General features: G+C 37.4%; 2 protein-coding genes across 6 annotated transcripts; one reads left to right on the top strand and one right to left on the bottom strand.

The window, feature by feature from the left end:
* The first annotated feature begins 9,923 nt into the window (after positions 1–9,923).
* Positions 9,924–15,738, top strand: LOC136205856 (transcription factor LHW-like). Of its 2 annotated transcripts, none has more exons than XM_065996683.1 (11): positions 9,924–10,080; positions 10,288–10,889; positions 11,737–11,943; positions 12,175–12,250; positions 12,337–12,378; positions 12,551–12,610; positions 13,110–14,294; positions 14,391–14,492; positions 14,961–15,071; positions 15,159–15,284; positions 15,401–15,738. In XM_065996683.1, the coding sequence occupies exons 2-11, from the start codon at positions 10,792–10,794 to the stop codon at positions 15,488–15,490; spliced, it is 2,097 nt and encodes a 698-aa protein (XP_065852755.1). In that variant the 5' UTR covers positions 9,924–10,080; positions 10,288–10,791; the 3' UTR covers positions 15,491–15,738. The 2 variants fall into 2 exon arrangements, with proteins under 2 accessions (XP_065852755.1, XP_065852756.1); XM_065996684.1 differs by having other exon boundaries at positions 10,015–10,168.
* An 840-nt stretch (positions 15,739–16,578) lies between these two features.
* On the bottom strand, positions 16,579–20,479 carry LOC136205333 (ultraviolet-B receptor UVR8-like). 4 transcript variants are annotated; one of them, XM_065995877.1, is made up of 11 exons: positions 20,166–20,479; positions 19,715–19,788; positions 19,539–19,623; positions 18,991–19,122; positions 18,706–18,909; positions 18,192–18,515; positions 18,047–18,090; positions 17,718–17,900; positions 17,222–17,312; positions 17,061–17,104; positions 16,579–16,980 (listed from the first exon to the last, which is right to left on the bottom strand). In XM_065995877.1, exons 1-11 carry the CDS (start codon positions 20,368–20,370, stop codon positions 16,858–16,860), a joined length of 1,509 nt encoding a protein of 502 aa, XP_065851949.1. In that variant the 5' UTR covers positions 20,371–20,479; the 3' UTR covers positions 16,579–16,857. The 4 variants fall into 4 exon arrangements, 3 of the variants coding, with proteins under 3 accessions (XP_065851949.1, XP_065851950.1, XP_065851951.1); XM_065995878.1 differs by having other exon boundaries at positions 17,061–17,101; XM_065995879.1 differs by having other exon boundaries at positions 18,276–18,515.
* Between the last annotated feature and the right edge of the window lie 779 nt (positions 20,480–21,258).

Below are 21,258 nucleotides of genomic sequence, written 5' to 3'. Positions count from 1 at the left end.
GGAAAGCTGAAGCAAGACGATATCATCGAGCCTATCAAAATGACTGACAATGAACGGAACAATGAGCAGAACACTGAGAACACCGGGCCAGAAAGTGACACTCGTCTGATGAGTGAGATCCTGGCGCCACACCGACACCAGCATTTGTCCGGCATTGCCGCTCCGAATATTCCAGCTAATACATACGAAATCAAGTCTGGTATAATTCACTTGATCCAACAGACCGGATTGTTTGGAGGGGAAGCACATGAGAGCCCGAATGATCATCTGGATCGCTTCCTAATGTGCGCAGACACTGCAAGAACAAATGGGGTTCCCCAAGATGCTGCTAGGCTGAAGTTGTTCCCGTTTTCTCTGACTGGGCAAGCTTTGGAATGGCTGAGAACACTGGAGCCCGGATCAATCACGACTTGGGCAGGATTGGAGAAGGAATTCTTGTCCTACTACTTTCCTCCCTCGAAGACAGAGATGCTCAGGGGTGAGATCACATCCTTCCACCAACCCGAGCACGAAGCGCTCCACACATCTTGGACCCGATTCAGGAAAATGCTACGCATGTGCCCTCATCATGACATACCCAAGCATCAATTGGTGAGCGTCTTCTATCACGGATTGACACCCACCAACAGGGCTATTGTAGACTCCGCAGCGGGTGGAGATCTGTTTAGGAAGACAGCAACAGAGGCATATGACATGATTAATGAGCTAGCCAGAAAGAGTGTGCAGTGGCAAGAACAGAAGCTCGCTGGCCCCACAAGGCAGCGGGTATTTGCTGTGGAAGAACAAGAATAAAATCCGAGTGTTGCGGATATAAGTAGGAAGATGGATGTCCTGTTGGCTAAATTCAGCCAACCTCCCACTTGTGTGCACTGTGGCGGCGACCACCATAGAAAGGAATGTCAGGCAGGGAGTCCTTTCGATGGAGATGGGGTGGAGATGGTCAATTATGTTGGGGGACAGCCGAGGTACAACCAGAACTATAACAACTATAACCCCAACAACCACAACTCCTACAACAACAACAACAACTATAGGAGGCCTCAGCACCCGAACCTATCTTACGGGAATTCAAATCAGAATGTGCTTCGACCTCCTAGCGGTTTTGTTTAGGAGCATAGAGATCAGGGGCTTGGCATGCCCCCATATCAATAGCAGAATCAAGGGCCAATGCAACCTCCTAAGGAATCTGACGAGGTGGTTACTCTTTTGAAGGAGATCTCAGCTAGGCTTGCCAACAATGAAGCTTTCTGCAAGGATTTGAGTAATCAGGTAGCTCAGATCAATAGGGACAGGCAGGAAAGACCACAGGGTTCTCTCCCAAGCACAACGGAGAAGAATCCAAAGATCCTGAGAAAGGATTGAGTAAGGGGGAGAAATCGAGTTCTCCTCGGTTTAAATTCAAAGCTTGAACAATTACTTCTGCAGTGTCCTTTTCTTTTATTTTTGTTAATTTTGGTTGTTAATTTTTTTCATATTTTTCTCTTTCTATTTATTTACATTGTCAAGTTTTGCCCCCATACTCTAAAAAAAAAAAAAAAATCATCCAGCCCGGGCGAGCTAGGCACTGCCGCCCAGCTCGCCGGGCTGGTCGGCCGAGCCAGTCAGCTCGGCCGACACGGGCTGTTCGGGACTTTAATCCCGAACCGAAAAAAAGAGAGAGAGAAAGAAAGAAGAAAAGAAAAAGAAAAAGAAAAGGGGGGGTGACTCATCATCCCCTTCCCCCACTTTCTTCTTATTTCCTTTCTTTCTTTCTTTCTTCCATTATTTCCTTCTTCCTTTCTTTCTTTTCCTTTCTTTCCCTCTCAAAACCTAACCCCCCAAATCCTCCATACTAACCCGAATTCAACAAATAAGGTATGAATCTTTACCCATTTTTTATTTCTAACATGTTTTTAGGCTTAGATTTTAATTTAGGGGGTTAATTTTTGAGATTTGGGATAAAACCTAAGTTTTGGTTTTTCCCATTTCTCTCAAATAACCTTTTATTTGCTTTTAATTCTTGATATTCTTGCAATATATAATTACATTATGATCAATATGTGGTTTAAGTATGATTTTTGTTCTTAATTTGTGAATTTTTGGAGAAATTGCTAAATTTGGGTAAAACCTCCCTTTTAGCTCAAAATCCAACTATTCAGTTTATGTTTTAAAACTTGTCAATAGAACTCTGTATCACACTTTTAGCACATTTTGGTCACTGGGCATTGTTAATTTTGCACGAATTTGGAATTACGGGTAAAATACTTAGGGACTGAAAGTTCATGGTTTTGGTCCCTAAGCTCCTAAGCTATGGTTATGCCTAATTGTTGGTTGTTTGGGGATTTACGTTTGTGTGAAGGGATTCTAACTAGTCCGTTTTGGTCTATCTCTCAAGTACGATGGGAAGGAAAGGCAAGTCCAAGATAACGGTTGACAATGAAGCCGACTCGGACGTCGAATTCAGTGACGTCCTGCAAGCTAAGTATAACCCACCTTTTGGATTAGTAGATGAGCGAGAGGGATTGTTATATCAGTGGTTTTCTAAGCAAGAACTTACCACCTTAATCATTGTTGACCAGAAATATCTAGCATCTATAGGTCTGGAAAAGGACTTCAATGAAGTCCTAAAATTCCATGGTTGGCATAGACTGGCCACAAAAAGGACCCTGGTGTACTATAATTTCACTGTAGAATTTCTGACCACTTTGAGAAAAGAGCTACCCGCGGGGTGTGGTAAGCATTCTTTTAGACTGAACGGTGTCCCCTATCGTCTCAATGACACTACATTAGCAGCCTTGATGGGAGTCTATAACCATCCAGAGGCAGTCTCGGGTTTTGAGGAACCCATGACAAAAGATAAAGCTTGGAAGCAATTAACAGGCTTATCAGAATTTGACTCCCGCACTGCTAGCCCAATCTCCCTTAGAGACCCAGTGCTAAACCTTGTACACAAGTTTGTGGCTCACAACTTGTTAGGGAAAAATGAGAGCAATAAAATCTCACAGACGGAATTGCTCATACTATGGTGTGTGGCCAACCAAAAACCCGTTGATAGTATCAAAGCCATCTTTGAAGGCTTTTCAAGCCAGACAAGTAAAAAACGCGGGTCCATTGGCCTTGGACATTTGGTTACCAACTTCCTTGATAACCAATTCAAAGATTTGGACATTAGGGAAGATGGTTTCCACCCCACCTTGCTTAACGCCACATTTCTAGGAAAATCTACTTTCCATTCAGTTTTGAACAGGAACCCATCTGGAGGAGTAAGCTCAAGTGGAAGGGCAAGGAAACGGACAAGAAACCCACCACAACAAGGAGAAGGAGAGCACAACGAACATAAGGAAGAAGAGGCTGCAGCAGCAGATGACCAAACGGAACACCAAGCGCCAGGGACGGAGGCCCAGTTCCAAGCCATCAACACCATGATGGCAGAAATGCGAGATGTTAACCTACGGACCTTTAACACTGTTCAACAGATGGACCAACGGTTCACTAACTTTGAGCAGAATATGGACCGAAGGCTTTCGGGTCTTGAATACGTAGCGGCAGACTACTACGAATGCTATAACATGCCTTGGCCATACCCTCCGGCCGATCAGTAAGTTGTCTTCTCCACCCTAACTCTTTACACTTGCTCTTTATGATTTGTGATGCAATGTTGGAACTTATTGCATATTTTTAGTGTGAGGAGGAGGGGTAGACAAACTTACAAAAATTGTATAATTTTTAAAATTTTTGTTGCGTCGTGTCTAGTTTAGTTTTGCGTTTTTCGGGTTTTATTTATGTTTTGCATGTTTAGGACCTAAAACCGTGAACCTCCTTCGAATCTAAACTTCGTTATTTGTACTTGAGGGCTGAGAACCGAATCTAAGATTGCATGACAACTAGTTTAGGTGTAGGACACAATCCTTGTATCTGTAAAAGCATGAGCTAAAGTTTGCATTTAGACCCTACTTTTGAAGAAATGTCAAAATCATTACTTAGGTAGATAACTTAAGAATTGAAGGCATGTGATGTTAAACTTGAGTTTGGGGAGAACTAGTAAACACAAAATTGAAACCCAAAGAATTGTGAGTTGAATTTGAGCCTAAGAGCGAACATCAAAAAGCTCTTTTTCTTGACATTTTTGTGTGAATGCTTTGACTTGTGGAAGATTACAGATTTTGCACCTAATACTGTGTTGAACCTACATGCAATGATTTGAGATGATAAACGATGAAATCAGCCTCATTAGAATTAACCTTTTTCTTTACCTTATTTTCTCTTTTTCATCCACTCTAGGAAGCCCCTTTGAGCCTATATTTTTTGTAGTTTATAGATTTTTCTTTCGTTCTAACCCATTTTTGCAAACCATCACTTGGTTTGCTACTTAACCCAAAATTTTTGCAAAGCTCACATCGAGCCTTTGTCGTTCTAGCACTCTATCTTTGTTTATGGCATTATAGTAGCAAGCCAAAAGCCTAAAAAGTGAATGAGCATCACTATCCCAAAAAGAAAAAAAAAAGAAAAACAGAAAAAGAAAAAGAAAAGAAAAGAGACGAACAAAAAGGGGAGAACTTCATTCCCCAGTTCTTAAAATCAAAACGTCTCAAGAAAACTTCCTAAAAAGAAAATAATGGATGAATAAAAAGCTCAGTCACTTCATATTTGATAAAGCCATTTGAACTTTGTTTTTCTAGCGCTAGAACTATTAACCCTTGTTGTACCTTTAACCCTCTAACCACATTACAACCCCAATTCGAGGCTGTTTTTGATATCATCGGAGTCATATAGCATAGTAGAGGAACTCGGATGAACGTGCAAAATCAACGTAATCCTAAGCAAGAACATAAGCCAAGAGTAAACACTTTAGCCACCAAAATTGTGTGAAATGAGTGAACTACCTATGGTGAGGTGTTTTACTTAGCGATCCCCTCAAGCTCGTTTAATTGAACATTTATCCTTTTTCTTAAAACATATGACCTATGATAATTGAAATGCGGCTTTTGGATATCGTGTCTCTACTTTGTATTTCCGAATGCATGTGATTACAGATGCTCGAAATTATGTCAAACACCTAGTCAAACCGGGAGGTTTTCTAGCTTGTTTGTGATTACGGGTTTAGTTTTTTAGTTTACTTGGGGACAAGTAAAGTTTTAAGTGCGAGGAGGTTTGATAGGGGTCAAAACCCCCTATCTTTGGGTACGGTTTTAGGACGGGTTTTAGCGTTATTTAGTTAATAAGCGAGCAATTCTCGCATTTAAATGCTTTTGTATGAGTTAGTTAGAAATTGGAAATGTTTTATTTACTTTTCGTTGTTTAGGCTCGTTTTGTGATCAATTTAGGCAAATACGGCCAAAATGGCATGCGTATAATAATTTCGTTATCTTTTGAAGCTAATTGATCCGTCAAAAGTCGCACCAAACGAAGCGTTTGCTCAAAATAAGCGATTGGCGGGTCAATTTAGCCTTTGGACTAATGTTATCTGGAGTTTTTATGCATGCGCAGGGATAAATTCGGGCGAAAAGCACGTTGTTGGCGTTCGGTAACCGAGCGGAGGCGTATCGGGCAAGACGGCTCGACGAACTGGCCTATTTTAGGCCAGCTCGCCGAGCTGGCTATGCCAGCTTGCCGAACAGGCCCTTAGGGGCCTGCTCGGGCGAGCTGGCCTTCGTAGGCCAGCTCGCCAAGCAGGCCCCTAGAGGCCTGGGCCTGCTCGCCGAGCAGGCCCTCAGAGGCCTGCTCGTCGAGCAGGCCGGCAGAGGGCTGCTCGGCGAGCAGGCAATGCCTGCTCGCGACGAGCAGCGCCTGCTCGGCGAGCAGGCCTGCGGGAATTGGTCAAAAAGACCAATTCCGCCCCCACGACGCCACGATGGACCCCACGACTTCCTACCTGCATAAGGACACGAAATAGGTCAAGAAAAGGGGTCGAGCCGCGTCTATAAATAGGATTTTTCCAATGTAAATTAGGCATCTTTCATTATTTGTAAATTACTTTAGCTTTCCCCTTGAATTTCCTCTCCATCTCCTCCATCTTCATCAACCTCCATTGAAGCTCCTTCAAAGCTGTTCTCGAGGAATATTCAAGGTCCGTCCTTAAGACCGAGGAAGACGATTGCAGAGTAGACAGGTTCCTTGAAAGGGATTTTCGTATCTCCTTTTACTTTTCCTTGTTTTTACTCTTTGATACAGTCTATGAATCCTAGGCTAATTGTATCCTGTGACATTGTTCTTCAACTTTAATAATATTTTAGCTCTTGTTCTGTTCTATGATTGTTTGTTTAATCTTTGTCTTACGCTTTATTCAATTGGTTTAACTCATTCAAAAGCCCCAAAATCGAGTGGGCACATATTGTGAGCTGAATCTGACCTAGTCAGAGCTTAGGAGATTGACGACCTCTTAGTTGATTAAGCCCAAATTGCTGAGCCTTAGACCTAGTTCCGGCCTTACAAGGGAATCACGCACTAGGAACTTCAGGAGGGTAAGTAGTGTTAATCGCCTTGAATACAAGTGACTTAGATTAGGTTTTTAATCAATAGACCTAATAACCTAACCTCATTATTATCGTTCAGACCATGTTGCTTCGGGTAATTGCATTAGTGAAAGATCAATTAGGAGTAGTTTAACTTAATTAGGAGTAGTTTAACTTAATTAGGCGTAGAATAACTTAGTTAGAACTAGATAACTTAGCTAGGAGTAGCATAATTCAACCTAGGAGTAGATTAACTTAATCAAAACCAATTCAAACCCCACAAAGCCTAGATAACACCTGAGACCGAGTAGTTCAATACTTGTGGTAAATAAGTCCTGTGGATTCGATACCTGGACTTTCTAGATTTATTACTTGATAACGACGGGGTACACTTATCCCTTAGTGAGTCTTCTTCACCGAAGGCGCATCAACACGCACCATCAGCAAAAACATAAAAAAAATTTAGAATGCTCAACCAATCTACTAACAGAAACTATATTGAATTTGAAGCTTGGTATATAAAAGACATTATAAAGCAGAATATGATTATTCATTCTAACTATGCCTATTTGATTAATGATTAACTATTGGTTATTAGGTGATCTCATAGTAATATTATCAACAATATGCAAAGATAAGAAACAAGATATATCATTGAAAATATGATATATCGCACCACTGTCCAAAATCCATTCAACATTCAAAATAGAATTCACACTAGCATCATAAGATTGTGCAAAAGGAAAAGAACAACAATATATTACTAATAACAATGCCTTGCTGCTTACGAACAGAATCTTGTGTAGCTAAAATGCTTATCAAATGAGTGTACTACACCTTAGTCAAAGTAATTCCAGATGAAGGCTCAACTTGAACTGGATACACAACAACTAGAACAATTGCAAAAGAATCCTTAAAAACATTGATATCAGAAGTCATGTTCCCGGTTATACTGTTCTTGTTTTTACTGAATTTGATATAGGGAGGAAATACATGCTTTCTATAACATTGATCCACTGTGTGACTAGGTTTGTCATAGTGACTACACTTAGGATCTATCTTTTTCTTGACATCATAATACCGTCCTTTTACAAGATTAATAGAAGATTCCAACTGTAAACCAAAATTGTGATTTTTCCTCTCCTATTGAATTACCAGAGACAAAACATAAGTATTATATGGAAAAGGCTTTATAAGAAAGATTTATGACCTTGCTCTAGCATACTCAGCATCCAAACCTTTAAGAAACCTTATAACTAAATCTTCTTCTTAATAAGACTTAGCTTTAACCAAAAGTGTTGCACATTTACATGTTGCAGAACACTTACAGACTGACAATGGTCGGAAATTGATCAACTCCTCCTACAACATAATCTGTTTAGTGTAATATTCAGTCACAATTAAAGATCATTGAGTAAATATGTAGATCCACTCATGTAACTTAGAAATCTTGAGTGAATCTCCCTGAGCAAAACGCTTCCAGATTATCCCAAACATCACTGCAGTTATCAAACCAATTAATGTTGTTCACAATGGAAGGTATAACTGATCTACTGATCGAGGAAAAGTTCATGTTGTTGCATCTCTCCCAGACAGTGATTCATATCATTCTCCTTCGACATATGTAAGGATCCATCAAGAAATGAATTCTTGTTATTTGCACGCAACACTCTTTTAAATTCACGGCTCCACGAGTGATAGTTATCTCCTATGAGTAACTGACCAACCATAACCAAACTAGGATTCTCACTGGAGTGCAAATAATAAGCACTGGACGAATTTGAAGAAAGATCTGTCGCTCATGTGCTCCGAGTTACCGGAACTTCTAGTCGTTGAGTAGTCATACGTGTTAAACAACTGAAAAACACAAAATCAATCAAGAAAATTGAAAGGATTCATAAAGTTATGAACTTTGTGAAAAATTGATACTCCATTTCTCAAAACCTCTCATTCTCTCTTTTATAAAAAAAAAATTTCAACTCTGTAATCTCTTTCAAAATCACATTTCGGGACGAAAACCATGTTGGGAATGAGGTCGAGCAAAGGAAAAGGACCGATTACTAGCATGGTATTTTTTTTCAAATTTTTGCTTCGAAAACACAAAAAACGTCTCCCGAATTGGCCAAGTGTTTTCGCTGACTGCTTGGCCAGATGTTTTTCCTGGTCGCCTGCGGGAAATAACGTAAATTTTCTCGAAATTTGTATATCGTCCAATGTTTCTAATTTGTAATCATTTATTTTCGGGATTCTTGAATTATAACTCATCAATTATTTTAATTATTTTAAGTATTTCAGTTTTGATGGGAAGAGTAAGGCTCTGTTCTTTATTACTGAAAAAAACTGAACTGAACTGAACTGAATGCTACTGAACTGAACTGAACTGAACTGAATGATACTGAATACTGAACTGAACTGAATTTAACTGAATGCTACTGAACTTAACTGAATGATACCGAACTTAACCGAATTTAATCGAACGTAACAATAATGATGATATTAGACTTTAAAATAATTTAATGATAATATTGGACATTAATAAGCTTATAATAATAATAATATTTCTACCAAAAAAATAATATCAATAATAAATAAACATATTATTAAAGATTAAACTAAATTAAATATCAAATAAAATCTAGGCTCGATAAAATCCTATGACATTAAATAAAAATGAGTCTAATTTAAATTAAAAATATAAATTACATACAAACACAAATTTATATATAATTTAAAGCCTATGAAATTAAATACAAATTTTTATATGAATACACACTCTTAACTTTTTATTACAATTAAGTATTAAGGTACAAAAATACATTTAACGTTTTGGGTCCGGGGTTATTTTACTCCTAACGTCTAAATATGAATTTTCATATGAATACAAAATCTTGACTCAATTTATCAATGTTAAGGGTAAAATTGCTATTGGCTTCTAATATTAGGGATAAAATTGCACTATTTGAGATATTAAGGTAGTTGAGCCAGTTAATTTTTTAGAGCATTGTAATGTAAACGTATTAATATAATATTTATTTACTTTTCGCAAAATTTGCAAATAAGTTGCACCAAATAATTATAATTATAATAAATAATGATAATATATATAATGACAAAGCATAAATTATATATAAATATAATTATAATGAAAATAGATAAATTAATATATAATAAATTATAATAATTATAATAAATTGCTGAAATTATAAATAAATAATGATAATAATAATAAATTATATATAAATAATAATAATATATAATAATATATAATAATTATAATAAATAATGATAAATTATTGAATACTGAAACTGAATACTGAATTGAACTGAACTGATTACTACTGAACTGAACTGAACTGATTGTTACTGAAATTAAGTAATAAAGAACAGGTCTAAGTATAAGTAGTCAGAGGCTGTAATAGCAAATTAAAAAAAAAGAAAAAAAAAAAAAGAAACATGACCAAAAAGAGAGAAACATGACCGGTTACCGGTGGCAAAGGTAATGAGGAAGGCTCCTATGAGCTATATGCATGTTGAAGAGTGGAAAGGCTTCCTTCCAATCTTTCTCCTTATCAATCTCTTGATAATGGAATCCCACGAATTCGAACATTGCCTATCTCTCTAAACTTTCTTTCACTCTGTATTCTTCTAGGTAAGCAAAAATCACTGAATCCTTTTCTGTTGATTTTGATTCTCCTTTTACATAACTTTTCACTGTTTGGCTGCCAAGAAAATGGAAGGTTTTAATTTCTTTTCCTAACTCCAAAATCTGATGTTATTAACTTCCATTTCTGCTTAGAGATTCCTTAATAATCTGCAATTATCTGATCTTCATCTGCTATGCTTTGTTGACTTGCAGTGGAAGTGAATGAACCGCAACACCAATTCTTGAGGTCTGCTTGTTGTTGTTTCAATCCCGAACTAAATACGAATTAAAGTTGAATTTACTATTCAGTTCTAGAATTAAATCATATACTTTAGCTTGGCAGAATACACAGTGTCCATTTAAGACCTTAATTTCTCTCGTTGGAGTTGGTTTTTATGGATTATTTACACCAATTGATCCTTAAAATCAATCGAGCTTCAACACTGTATTGTGCCTTGTTCAGTTCTATAAGATTATAAATTTCCTATTGAACTTTCGGTCCTGAGGTCTGCTTGTTGTTGAGATTTGAGGAGATTCATATTAGCAATGGAACTTAATTCAACCGGGCCACCGATAAAACGAAGGGCTGGTTTGCGAATAAAACAAGCTGGAAGAGGTTCTTATCGGGGCAGTTAGTGAAATATTTTAATTGATGTAATTTTGGTCAGAGTTTGTTATATGTATTAGAGATTTGTCGTATTTCTTCAAAGTCAACGAATGGGAACTACTGCTTTAAGGCAACTATTGAAAAGTCTATGCAGTAATTCCGCTTGGAATTATGCTGTACTGTGGAAGCTTAGGCATGGAAACCCAGTGTAAGTTGTTCCCTCATCATATATCTATCTGCTTAAATATACCCAAAAGTGTACATATTTGTGTTCTATAAGAAATTGAACACCTTAATCTCTACTTCTAAATATCTCAGTTTCGTATAAGGCCTTTTTAGGTTGTATATCCATTAGTTTTTAAACTGGAGATAATGAGATAAGGATTCCCTCGGTAATGGCTCTTTTTATGTGTTGTGGATGATGATATCTAGAGAAAAGGTAGGGAGTGGAGTGGCTGCTGGCTGTATCTGAACAGCCTACCGTGCCTCTAAATTGAAAGTGAGACTTTCTTGATTTAGGATGATCTTGGATTGAACGGAATCATTTTCTAGTCTCATAATGAAATGGAGACTTTTTCCACATTCTATAATATTGTGATTTGTTTCTTGTTGAGACCTACATTTTGTAGAACTTGTTTTGTGAGTATGGGAGAGGAGGGATTGCTGTTGGTGAAATTCAAACGGTGATGTTAAGTTGCCAACTGCTAGATATCTTAAACTGTGCCCACTAGATTAATCTTCAATTATATGATCGATAGCAAACTACATGATAGAAGTAAAACCTTATCCAAGTCTTTACTAGTATAAATAAATATATTTCTGCATATGCATTCAGGACCCTTCCCTCCTCCTCTGGCCAGTTCATGTCGATCTAAGACATGGAAACCCCTTAAAAGTATGTGTAGCCCATTCCTGTAGTAATTGGCTGATAAGTTCATAGATAGTATCTTTTATATTTATGGAATTATTGTCATATCTAGTACATTTTTTCCAGTGTCTTTTGGGAATGTTAAAATTGGTCATATCTAGCATATGATACAGATTTTTTGTGGCAGGATTTTGAGCTGGGAAGATGGGTACTTCAATTATCCAACAACAAGAAAATTTGAGGAAACTGTATCAGATGATGTTTGCTGCAAAGATGCAAGCTATATCATCTCTCCAGACTTCGAAACAAATATTTCCAGTGGTAACTCAGAGGATTATTCTATTGGACTTTTGGCGGCAGACATGTCATGTCTCCAATACGCCTTGGGAGAGGGGTACAAACCAGTGCTTGGTTTCAACTTATATATATATATATATATTCTCAATTGATTCCATCATGTTAGATAGTAAAATTGGATACTTCACAGGCTTAAAAGAAAATGCTGTCATGCCATTTTTTTTATTCACTTCTCACGACTGCTATATTGCTTAGAAGGACACTAGCATTCAAAGCAGTTGTCATGCAAAATATGGTTTTTAGATAATGAATTGCAAAAAAAATTCAGGGTTGTTGGCAAAGTGGCATCTACAAGGGATCATTCTTGGGTTTCCTTAAATGACATTTTCACTGGTGCAGTCGAGGTAATTCATGACCATAAAATATGAATAATAAGTTCGAAAAATAGTGAAGTTGAAGCCTCATGAAATGCTATTCTTTTCATTGCCAGTGTCCGGATGAATGGCTACTTCAGTTTGCTTCAGGTATCAAGGTAACTTGGTTCTTCTATTACACAGTGGATCATATTACATTTTGTGGCTTCAAGTGCATCTGTGCCCGATGTATAACACCTTATTGGTTACTTGTGCACAAATGTCAATGAGGGTTCTTGAAATATAGTTGGTTAACATTTCACATATTGGTCACCATGTTAACTTTTGCAGACTATTTTGCTGATACCTGTGCTTCCACATGGAGTTTTGCAACTTGGATCATTGGAAGAGGTGCACTCTTTGTTCTCACTGCTCACGTTTGCTGTTTTAGTGGTTTCATACTTTGGATTGCATATTATTGTACCAAAATTCATAGTTGACAGAGTTTTACTTCTTAATTAGTTCACAACCAATAAAGCAGTCTACTGATCAAATTGATATAAACAACTAGTAATATTATATGCACTTTGTTTCCCTGTTAACAAAGTAAAAATGTTATACAGAGGCTTGAAGTAGTGAATGCAATCTAGTATCTGCTCATGTATGCATTTCACTAACTCAGTCCCATCCAGTAGCATATATGCACATCTTACCATGTGCTTGGGCATGGTTGTCGATTACAAACATGGATTTTTGTAAATTTTGGATCTTTTCTCTTATGAGTATCTTGTTCTTTCCAAGTTGTCATAATAGCCCACATAAACAGACCTATTACCCAAATTTTTTAATTACATTCAAGCTCTTATCGTGCGTGGCTTATTGGCTTATAATTTTGTTTCCAACCTTGCAGGTTTCTGAAGATATCAATATAATAGTATCTGTCAAAAGTGAACTCACTTCTCTTCACAGTGTTCAGTGGAATACAATGCCTCTCTCCTTGGAGGGGTCTGAAGCTCAGCTGTCATCATCATTTGAATCTTATCCCATTGAAAACTCAGATGCACAACTTTCCACTGTGCTCACATCTGTGAAAACTGAAAATTTGGAACCATTAGAACCTGTCAGTGCTTTTGAGTTAGAAAGTGACTATCCGTTTGTTACAAATCGAGATGTTATGCTATTAACTGTTCAAGATGCGTCTATGCCTGCTTTTCATAACTTTCCAGAAGCTTTTAACTATGGAACAGAAAATATGGTTGATGTTCCGTCCACAGAGAGCAAGCTGTTGGACCTGTCATCTCTGATGGAAGAGCTACATACATCTTCCGACTTTTATGACTACAGTGGGGGATTCTGCGGAGAATCCTTCAACCAAATCATGAACTCTTATCCCATTGACAGTTTGCCAGGAGAAATGTCTATAGGCAAGGGTGATAGTGATATAAGTAATGGCATTAGAAACAGTTGCCTTCGACTTACAGAGGAAAGTGAGTTGCACAAGGCAACTCGACCAACAACTGAGAAACAACCAAATGAAATATTCTGGGACTCAACTTTCTTGGCCAAGGATGCTCCTAACACCAACAAAAGTCCTACTGAACGAACTGAGCTCTCCTGGTTTGCAAGAGGACCTGATGCTGGATATCTGTTGGAAGACGTGGTTGCCAAAGCCAACACCAGTATAGATAACAACACCAGTGTAGATAATAGTTACAGCATATCCAAGAATTTTGTATCATGTAATAGCTTTTCAGGGAGTCTTACCGCGTGGCCTAAACCTCACAAAAGGTCAAATTCAAGTTCCCCGCCAAGCTATGATTCTATACCATGGAGCCAGCTGACTTCTGAAAGTACTGATGTCAGAACTGCTAACAGTACTCCAGACAGTTTTGAAAGCATGATGAACACAATGTTAAGGAAAGAACAACAGAGTGGAGACTCTGACGACATGAAACCGCTCAAAGGATGCAAGACCTCGAATACCAGCAAAAGAAGGGCAAAACCAGGTGATAATCAGAAGCCAAGACCAAGGGATAGACAGCTGATCCAAGATCGTGTAAAAGAATTGAGGGAGCTTGTTCCAAATGGTGCAAAAGTAAATACCATTACGTAATCATTAGCTGTTATTTCTTTATCAAATACCGTTTTATTCATTTTGTTAATATCTTGATGTTCGTTTTATAAAATCCAGTGTAGCATTGATAGTCTCTTAGACCGTACTGTAAACCACATGGTGTACTTAAGAAGTGTTGCTGACCAAGCTGAAAAGTTGAGACAATGTGCCCCTCAAAAGGTACGCCGAGGATCCATTAATCTTCGTTTTCTGTTCTCTGTGACAATTGCTCTCCTGCTGGTTTTACATGTAACCGAAGTGCTATCAAGCACATCAAATGAATGCACTTAGACTAATTGTTATATGGTAGACATCTCAAGATAGTCCAAAAATACTTTCATCACCAATATATTCTAGATTTCAAAGATAACAAAACCTTTTCAAGGAAAATATCTCATATTCGTATCCGTATCCATAAATCTTATCAGAATCAATCATGGTAATTTACCTTCCATTATGATTGATTCTGATAAGCACTTACCACTTACCGACCTACTCTGTATGTTATAGAAATTAAATACATAGCGCACCCCACTTTAAAAAAGAAAAAGTTGGGAAACTGAGCTAAAATTTGTACCTTCAGCTTGCGCATTACGCATGTCATTTCATGTTTGCCATGTTTGAACTTGTTTAAATGATGCTTCACAGCTTGATGGTTCAGCAAATGGTACAAGCAGGGCTATAGAATTTGGTAATGAGTTCCTTCAGTGCCCTATAGTTGTGGAAGATCTTGGCTATCCTGGCTGCATGCTCATTGAGGTTTGCCTTGTCAGAGTTGTCTTATTTTTGCTAAAGAATTTATTGCTTTCGCCCCTAACAACTTGAAGTCGAACGAACATTTGACAGGTACTTTGTAATGACGATGGTGTCTTCTTAGAGGTTGCTGACATAATCCATGGATTGCATTTAACCATCTTGAAGGGTGTACAGGAGAGTCGATCGGGTAACACATGGGCTCGGTATATTGTCGAGGTAAATATATTGTTTTCTGGCTTGACTTTTTCGTCAGAGGTAAATATATTGTTTTCTGGCTTGACTTTTTCGTCAGAAATTACGAGCATTGTTGTGACGTGTTCAAATTTTCACAGGTTTCAGACGGGTTCCATAGACTCGATATATTCTGGCCTCTGGTGCAGCTTTTGCAACGCAAAAGAAAACCCATTTCAAGTAGGATTTGATGCTTTATTCAGCTTTATGGAGGGATTAACCAAAAACTGGCAAGACTTTATACTTCCATGTCATTGTGTGATACTACTATCCTCCGACTAAACACTACAATGTATAATTAATGATTGCATACAAACTCTAGTTTCTCATGCAATGAAATGTAAGAAGGATGGCTAACCTCCTATTATTACTATTACACTAGTCAGTTTGTATATTTTTAAAAACAATTGAGATAAGGGTCAAGTTTGATCTTAATGCTTCTGGGGAAGTGTAGATTTAACCTTTACTTCTAATATTTGACCAATTTTAATTTTACTCCTATCTAATGAAAATTTGAACGGAGTGGTTTGACAATTATTTGACTCACGTATCGGACTTTCTGAATAAGTCTATTGATAAATTAATGTTTTTGAAAAATTAGAGATTTAACCTTCATATATGAAATGGTACAAATTTATTGCTAATGTTTTCAAACAATGTCAATTTTATCTTTATGTTATCGAAAATTTAAAAATGAAAGTTTGACTGTTATTTAATTATTATATTGAACCTTTCAAACAACAATTATATCAAATATATAAAATCTAAATCCTATAATTATGACATCTATGCTATTCTCACACAACTATTCACACACATTCACATTATAATTGTAATACTCCCCTCAAGCTCGATCACAAATATTGGGTATGAACAAAATTTACCCAAACTCTATTTAAGGCTAGTGAAGATATCTCTAAGTTGCTCATACATTTCTATGTAGAGCGTAGAAATGATATTCTCTTTTAGCTTCTAACAAAGAGAATGACAAACTCTTCAATATGTATTGATTGGTAATTTATTGAACACAATGTTGAAGCAATCTAAAGAGCTAATTAAGAGATTGCTTGATACTCAGATTTTGCTTCTTGCTCTTCCAACGATCACCGGAAATTGATCACACGATGATAATGCAAAACCGATCACCGGAATTGTAAAAACGCCAAGCAGAGAACAAAAGATAAAACAAAAGTTGAAACCCAATATCCCCAAATGTCTACTCACTACAGCATACTGTAAACCATAAAAAAAAAGCTATTTAATGCTATTCACACACACATTGACATTATAACAGTAACAAAAAAAATAAAATGAAAAACTTTACAAGATTTGACTACAACAAAACTTTAAAAAGCTTAAAATACATTAACAGAAGTGCAACAACATAAGTAAAAAACATAAAAACAAAAAAGATAATAAACTGTTTACCTAAAAAAAAACACACCATGCTAAGGGGAGCATACGTTGAGCATAAAGAGGATGACATGTTAGGGGGGAAACATCAGTATCCTAGCAACAAAACTTTCAACTTTGGTTAACCATCAACCAAATATTGTGTTCAATGTGGTGCATCAGCCAACAGTAGCGTGTGCCACCAGCCGCATGCCACATTTTTTGGTACATATCCTTCAGTTGAAACTTGAGACGGGATGTTGCGGTCTATTGAATCGCCCAAGCCGAGCTACACCAAAATGTTGACAGAAGCACATTATTACTTACTAGCACATCAGAATTGCAGGTTCAGGAATTCAAGACCCATACCTGTCCGTACTTGTTCCATCCCCAGCTATATACTTGGTCATCTTCTACATGTACAAACAAACAACACAGAGAATTTAATGACGTTATCTAATTGTCAGAGATATATGATTGAGCTTTAACTATCAGTTTTGGTTCCTTGCTTCAAGGATTCTCAACTTTACCTGTCAGAATGACACTATGCCGAGCTCCACAAGATACTATTTTTGCATGTTTACTTTCCAAACTCGAAGCATCCAATTTCCTTGGCCGAGTCTGGAGAGGAAGTATTAATAACATGTTTAGTAAATTACAGCAAAACAAGATGTTTCTTTCATCAAGTCAACCGAAAGCAATGAAACACCGAAAACCGAAAGGGCGCATATATATGAAGTATCATGCATACAAGAATTGATCCCAAAACCATTTAAACTAGCCAACTTCAGTCAGTATATCCCTCAAACTGAGACAAATATGGATTCTAAAGCTTATCATATTGCCACATAAAAGTAAAAAAGTAAAGACAAATAGTTTAGAGACTAGCCATTCGGTATGCTTGGACGTTGGAGCGTAGTTCCCAATGTCATATAATCTCGAAAGAAGAAGTGCTTGAGAGTTCCTAGCAAGAGCGTAACGCTAACGAACCTGAACGTTACTACTATACAAAGTTATGGAATTTACCTGAGCCTGGTCAGCCCCAGTCCCCAGTTGTCCAAACTGGTTCCCTCCAAAGGCATAGACACCACCATCAGCAGTAATACACACAGTATGCCACAGTCCAGCAGCAATTTTTTCTACTTCATATCCCAATAAAGAAGGAACACAAGCAGGTCTCAGCACATCATTTGTGTTCCCTTGTCCACACTGGATCACAATGTAAATTAGCTACTTTTTCATATATGGATGACTCCAGGACTTGTTAAGAAACAGAAGAGCCTAAGCCACCTGCCCTTATGGACCTTCTAGCATGCAACAAAAATTGGAGCCACCAAATAGAAGCAATAGCTTACCTGTCCATAGAGTCCCCATCCAAATGTAAGTAATGCTCCGGTATCTACATCGCGATCGAGGTCTGATTAGTGCAACTCAGCTTATTTGCCAACCAAGTCCAGTAAATTCAATCAAGAATTCATCAAAGAAGCTATGAGAATGTACTTGAATGGCCAATAATTCCAGGGGATTTGTGCAGGAGCTTGAATAGTTTCATCAGGGCCAAATAACAAGGCATTGAATGCTTACCTGTAACTACTGCACTATGCCGACCACCACAAGCAATTTCCTTCACATAACTTCCGGGAAGTTTAGAAGCTTGAGCTGATGATTTCATGCTTCCTTGATGGACCATCAGCGACCTATCTTTCCCAGAAGCACATGCATCAATGCAGGGAATGAGATGAGGTGAAGACACCATTTTTATCCGCGATCCCAAACCGAGCTGTCCTTCGCCTCCATAGCCCCAACCCCATACCTGTCCCATATCTGAAACTTTATGTTAAAAACATGATGCATCATGTGTCTTGCCATACATCAAAATTCTTCCAGTAGCTTCGTACTTCATACAACCTACTTCGTTCATATAACCTATACACAACTATATAGCCTAACTATGGAGGATACTACACTACACCTGAAATGTACAAGGTCGTGACCCGAGAAGCATTCAATCTACCTGAAAGCGCTAAAGTGTGGCGTCCACCAGCAGCGACGCTGGTGACTTTCACTCCAGGACCTGGTGCTACAAGAGAAGGTGAGTGTGTGAAAAAATCATCTCCAGGTGATGAAGTTTCAGAGTCTTCTCTAGCAACTGATGCTTTTCGTTTCTTCAGAATTTCCTCTCCAGCCTGAGAAAGTGACCCCTGGGCCCTTGGGCTTACTGAGGAATAATAACCTCTGTGACATTCATATAGAAGAAAGAGGGTTTGCTAACAAATGCAAAGGCCTCAACAGAGCTAACCTTGTTCCACCAGCAATGCATTTAGTGTTCCAGCAGTATCCGTTCGGACGCTTCCCGAAGCTGTTGAATTATTAAGGAATTTCATAGAGGGAACACACTCTTTCCAACCCCATGTGTACACTTCTCCTGTCTCTGCATATTGAGCATTCACAAGACCTTATTGAGATGTGTATATGGAAATTTAGACACGATACCGAAAAGAGGCAATCACTAAAGAAACAAATCGAGGTTGAATTGGAGGAAGACAGATTTTCTTTTAGAATTGGCACAGAAAAGAACACATTCTGATAAGCACAATGAAGAGAAATTACACTATACTTCCCTGCATATCAACAATGTTCGAAGAAATCTCCAAATCTTGTAACTACTCCTAACAAAAAATGTCAAATCCAACAATAATTTAGCCACAGTACCATCAATTCTACAAATGGAAAATTTCATTAACGCACAAAGGTGAAAAAAGGCTCAATGCTGAGTTTTCTTCATTTTCCTTCAGAGAACATGCTATCAAAATTGAAAGCAGAAATAAATGGGAATAAAACAGTCACCTGTTACTGATGCACAATGAGACCAGCCAGCAGCGGCCTTCACAGAGCAAGCCTCATCTGGCAGAGGAAAAGGCTCTGGTATCTCCTGAACAATGTGTAGCAGAAAAAAGATGTAAAATCAATTCAAACAGAAAATTTCATCAAAGTATTCACTAATCAGAAGTTCATTGCATTACCCCATGCTTTCCAGCAGTCAAATAGCTTTGGCCTTCTTCATCCGTGGAACCCAATGTCATAAGCTTTCCGGATCCTAGTTACAGGTAGTTGAGTAACCATAAGCATAAACAATTATATAGCAAAAATAATTAACAACAAATTGGAAGAGAAGTTTCCACATTTCATTTGCACATATAAATCTAACAAATGATTACCTTCTGTAATTTGAAAATGTTCTTAATGTAAAGCACTTTGATCACATAACTAATGTCACCTAGAATTGCAAGGTTTACTGGAACAAAATCTTATACAAATAGCAGGCTCATGAAACAATAGGCATAAACAACAAAGTAATCCTGAAGTCAAAACTATAACTAAAGTATACACTGGACAAATAGAAATACACAATTCCAATTCCTTTTACTTAGCAACTTAAAACAGAAATAAAATCAAAGATAAGAAAAAAGCAACCTGAAATGGCCATAGCAAACCCACAGCCTCCGCCACAAACGTCCTTCCACGAATCACCATGGTGAACCAGTACAGGCACCGGAGTGAGTATGGACGATTTCTCTTGTGAAACTCCAGGAAGATAGCCGCACACGTATAGCATGGTATCTATACATTCCTCCATTTTCAGCTTAACTTCCTGGCTTTTGTTGCCATTGATCGCCATGCCCTGAGAGAGAACAAACAAAAATCCAAAAACAATTTTTGGCTCAGAGATTTGGGTGTTTGGAAAGATGGATCAGGTGAATGAACAGTGAAGAATAAGAGTTGATATATTTAAGCACCAAAACTTTTAAAATATTTGTAAAACTGACTAAAAGTTTTGACGTATAATGTACTATGTTACACGTGGATGCCACATTTAAGTTTAGGACACCTGGCTTGCATCTTTGGATTTATTATTTATTTACAAAGAATTTGCTGGAACTTTCTGGAAGATAAGAACCTTCTCCTAGTTTTATAATGTTCTACTTGCTTAACACTTGTCTAAGGTTTTTTTATTTTATTCAGACCAACCGAATAGAATCAATTATTTTATGATCTGTGGTTGAATGGATGGTGATGTCCATGAGATTAACCCTTTTTCTAAATTTAATGGATAAGAATGGTGATAGTAAAGGATAGACTATTTTTTATTATATTTTTTTTAATCAGTGTTTATATATTTTATTGGATTTCTTTTATCCGTTTGAATTGCATCTTCTCTCGATTATTCTGCTATTTATACCTTTTTTGGATTTAGCAAGAGCGGAAACGATTTATTTTATACGTGGATCAATATATCTATGTGGTTGCAATAAAAGAAAGGACTCAGATCCGAATGTTCGGAAGGACCTAAATGATGAAGATTCGATTGCAGTTGCTTTTCTACGGAATTTGATTTCCATGAAGTATATGTATTTTTGTTTTTCTGTATGTTTTATGCCTTTTATGGCCTTTTATGCTCTTTGTAGTCGTTTTGGTCCCATTGTGGATTTTGTAAGGTTTTTTACCTTTTTCATTTCTTGTTGTAATTGTTCTTTTCGTATCTAATGAAGTTATTAACATTTTCATC

This window comes from Euphorbia lathyris, chromosome 9 (assembly GCF_963576675.1).
Source record: "Euphorbia lathyris chromosome 9, ddEupLath1.1, whole genome shotgun sequence".
NCBI classification, from domain to species: domain Eukaryota; kingdom Viridiplantae; phylum Streptophyta; class Magnoliopsida; order Malpighiales; family Euphorbiaceae; genus Euphorbia; species Euphorbia lathyris.
Note: the sequence above shows the minus strand (reverse complement) of the source record. Positions and strands in the feature narration are given on the sequence as shown.

Bases quoted from the DNA above. Each gene is read 5' to 3' on its own strand.
- LOC136205333 (XM_065995877.1), bottom strand. From the start codon at position 20,370: ATGGCGATCAATGGCAACAAAAGCCAGGAAGTTAAGCTGAAAATGGAG. The intron at 17,105-17,221 runs GTAAAGTTGAGA...TTGTACATGTAG, and splicing joins GCATAGTGTCATTCTGACAG to AAGATGACCAAGTATATAGC. The intron at 16,981-17,060 runs GTATGGGTCTTG...ATTTTGGTGTAG, and splicing joins GATGGAACAAGTACGGACAG to CTCGGCTTGGGCGATTCAAT.
- LOC136205856 (XM_065996683.1), top strand. From the start codon at position 10,792: ATGGGAACTACTGCTTTAAGGCAACTATTGAAAAGTCTATGCAGTAAT. The intron at 14,295-14,390 runs GTAAATACCATT...TATAAAATCCAG, and splicing joins TTGTTCCAAATGGTGCAAAA to TGTAGCATTGATAGTCTCTT. The intron at 15,072-15,158 runs GTTTGCCTTGTC...AACATTTGACAG, and splicing joins CTGGCTGCATGCTCATTGAG to GTACTTTGTAATGACGATGG.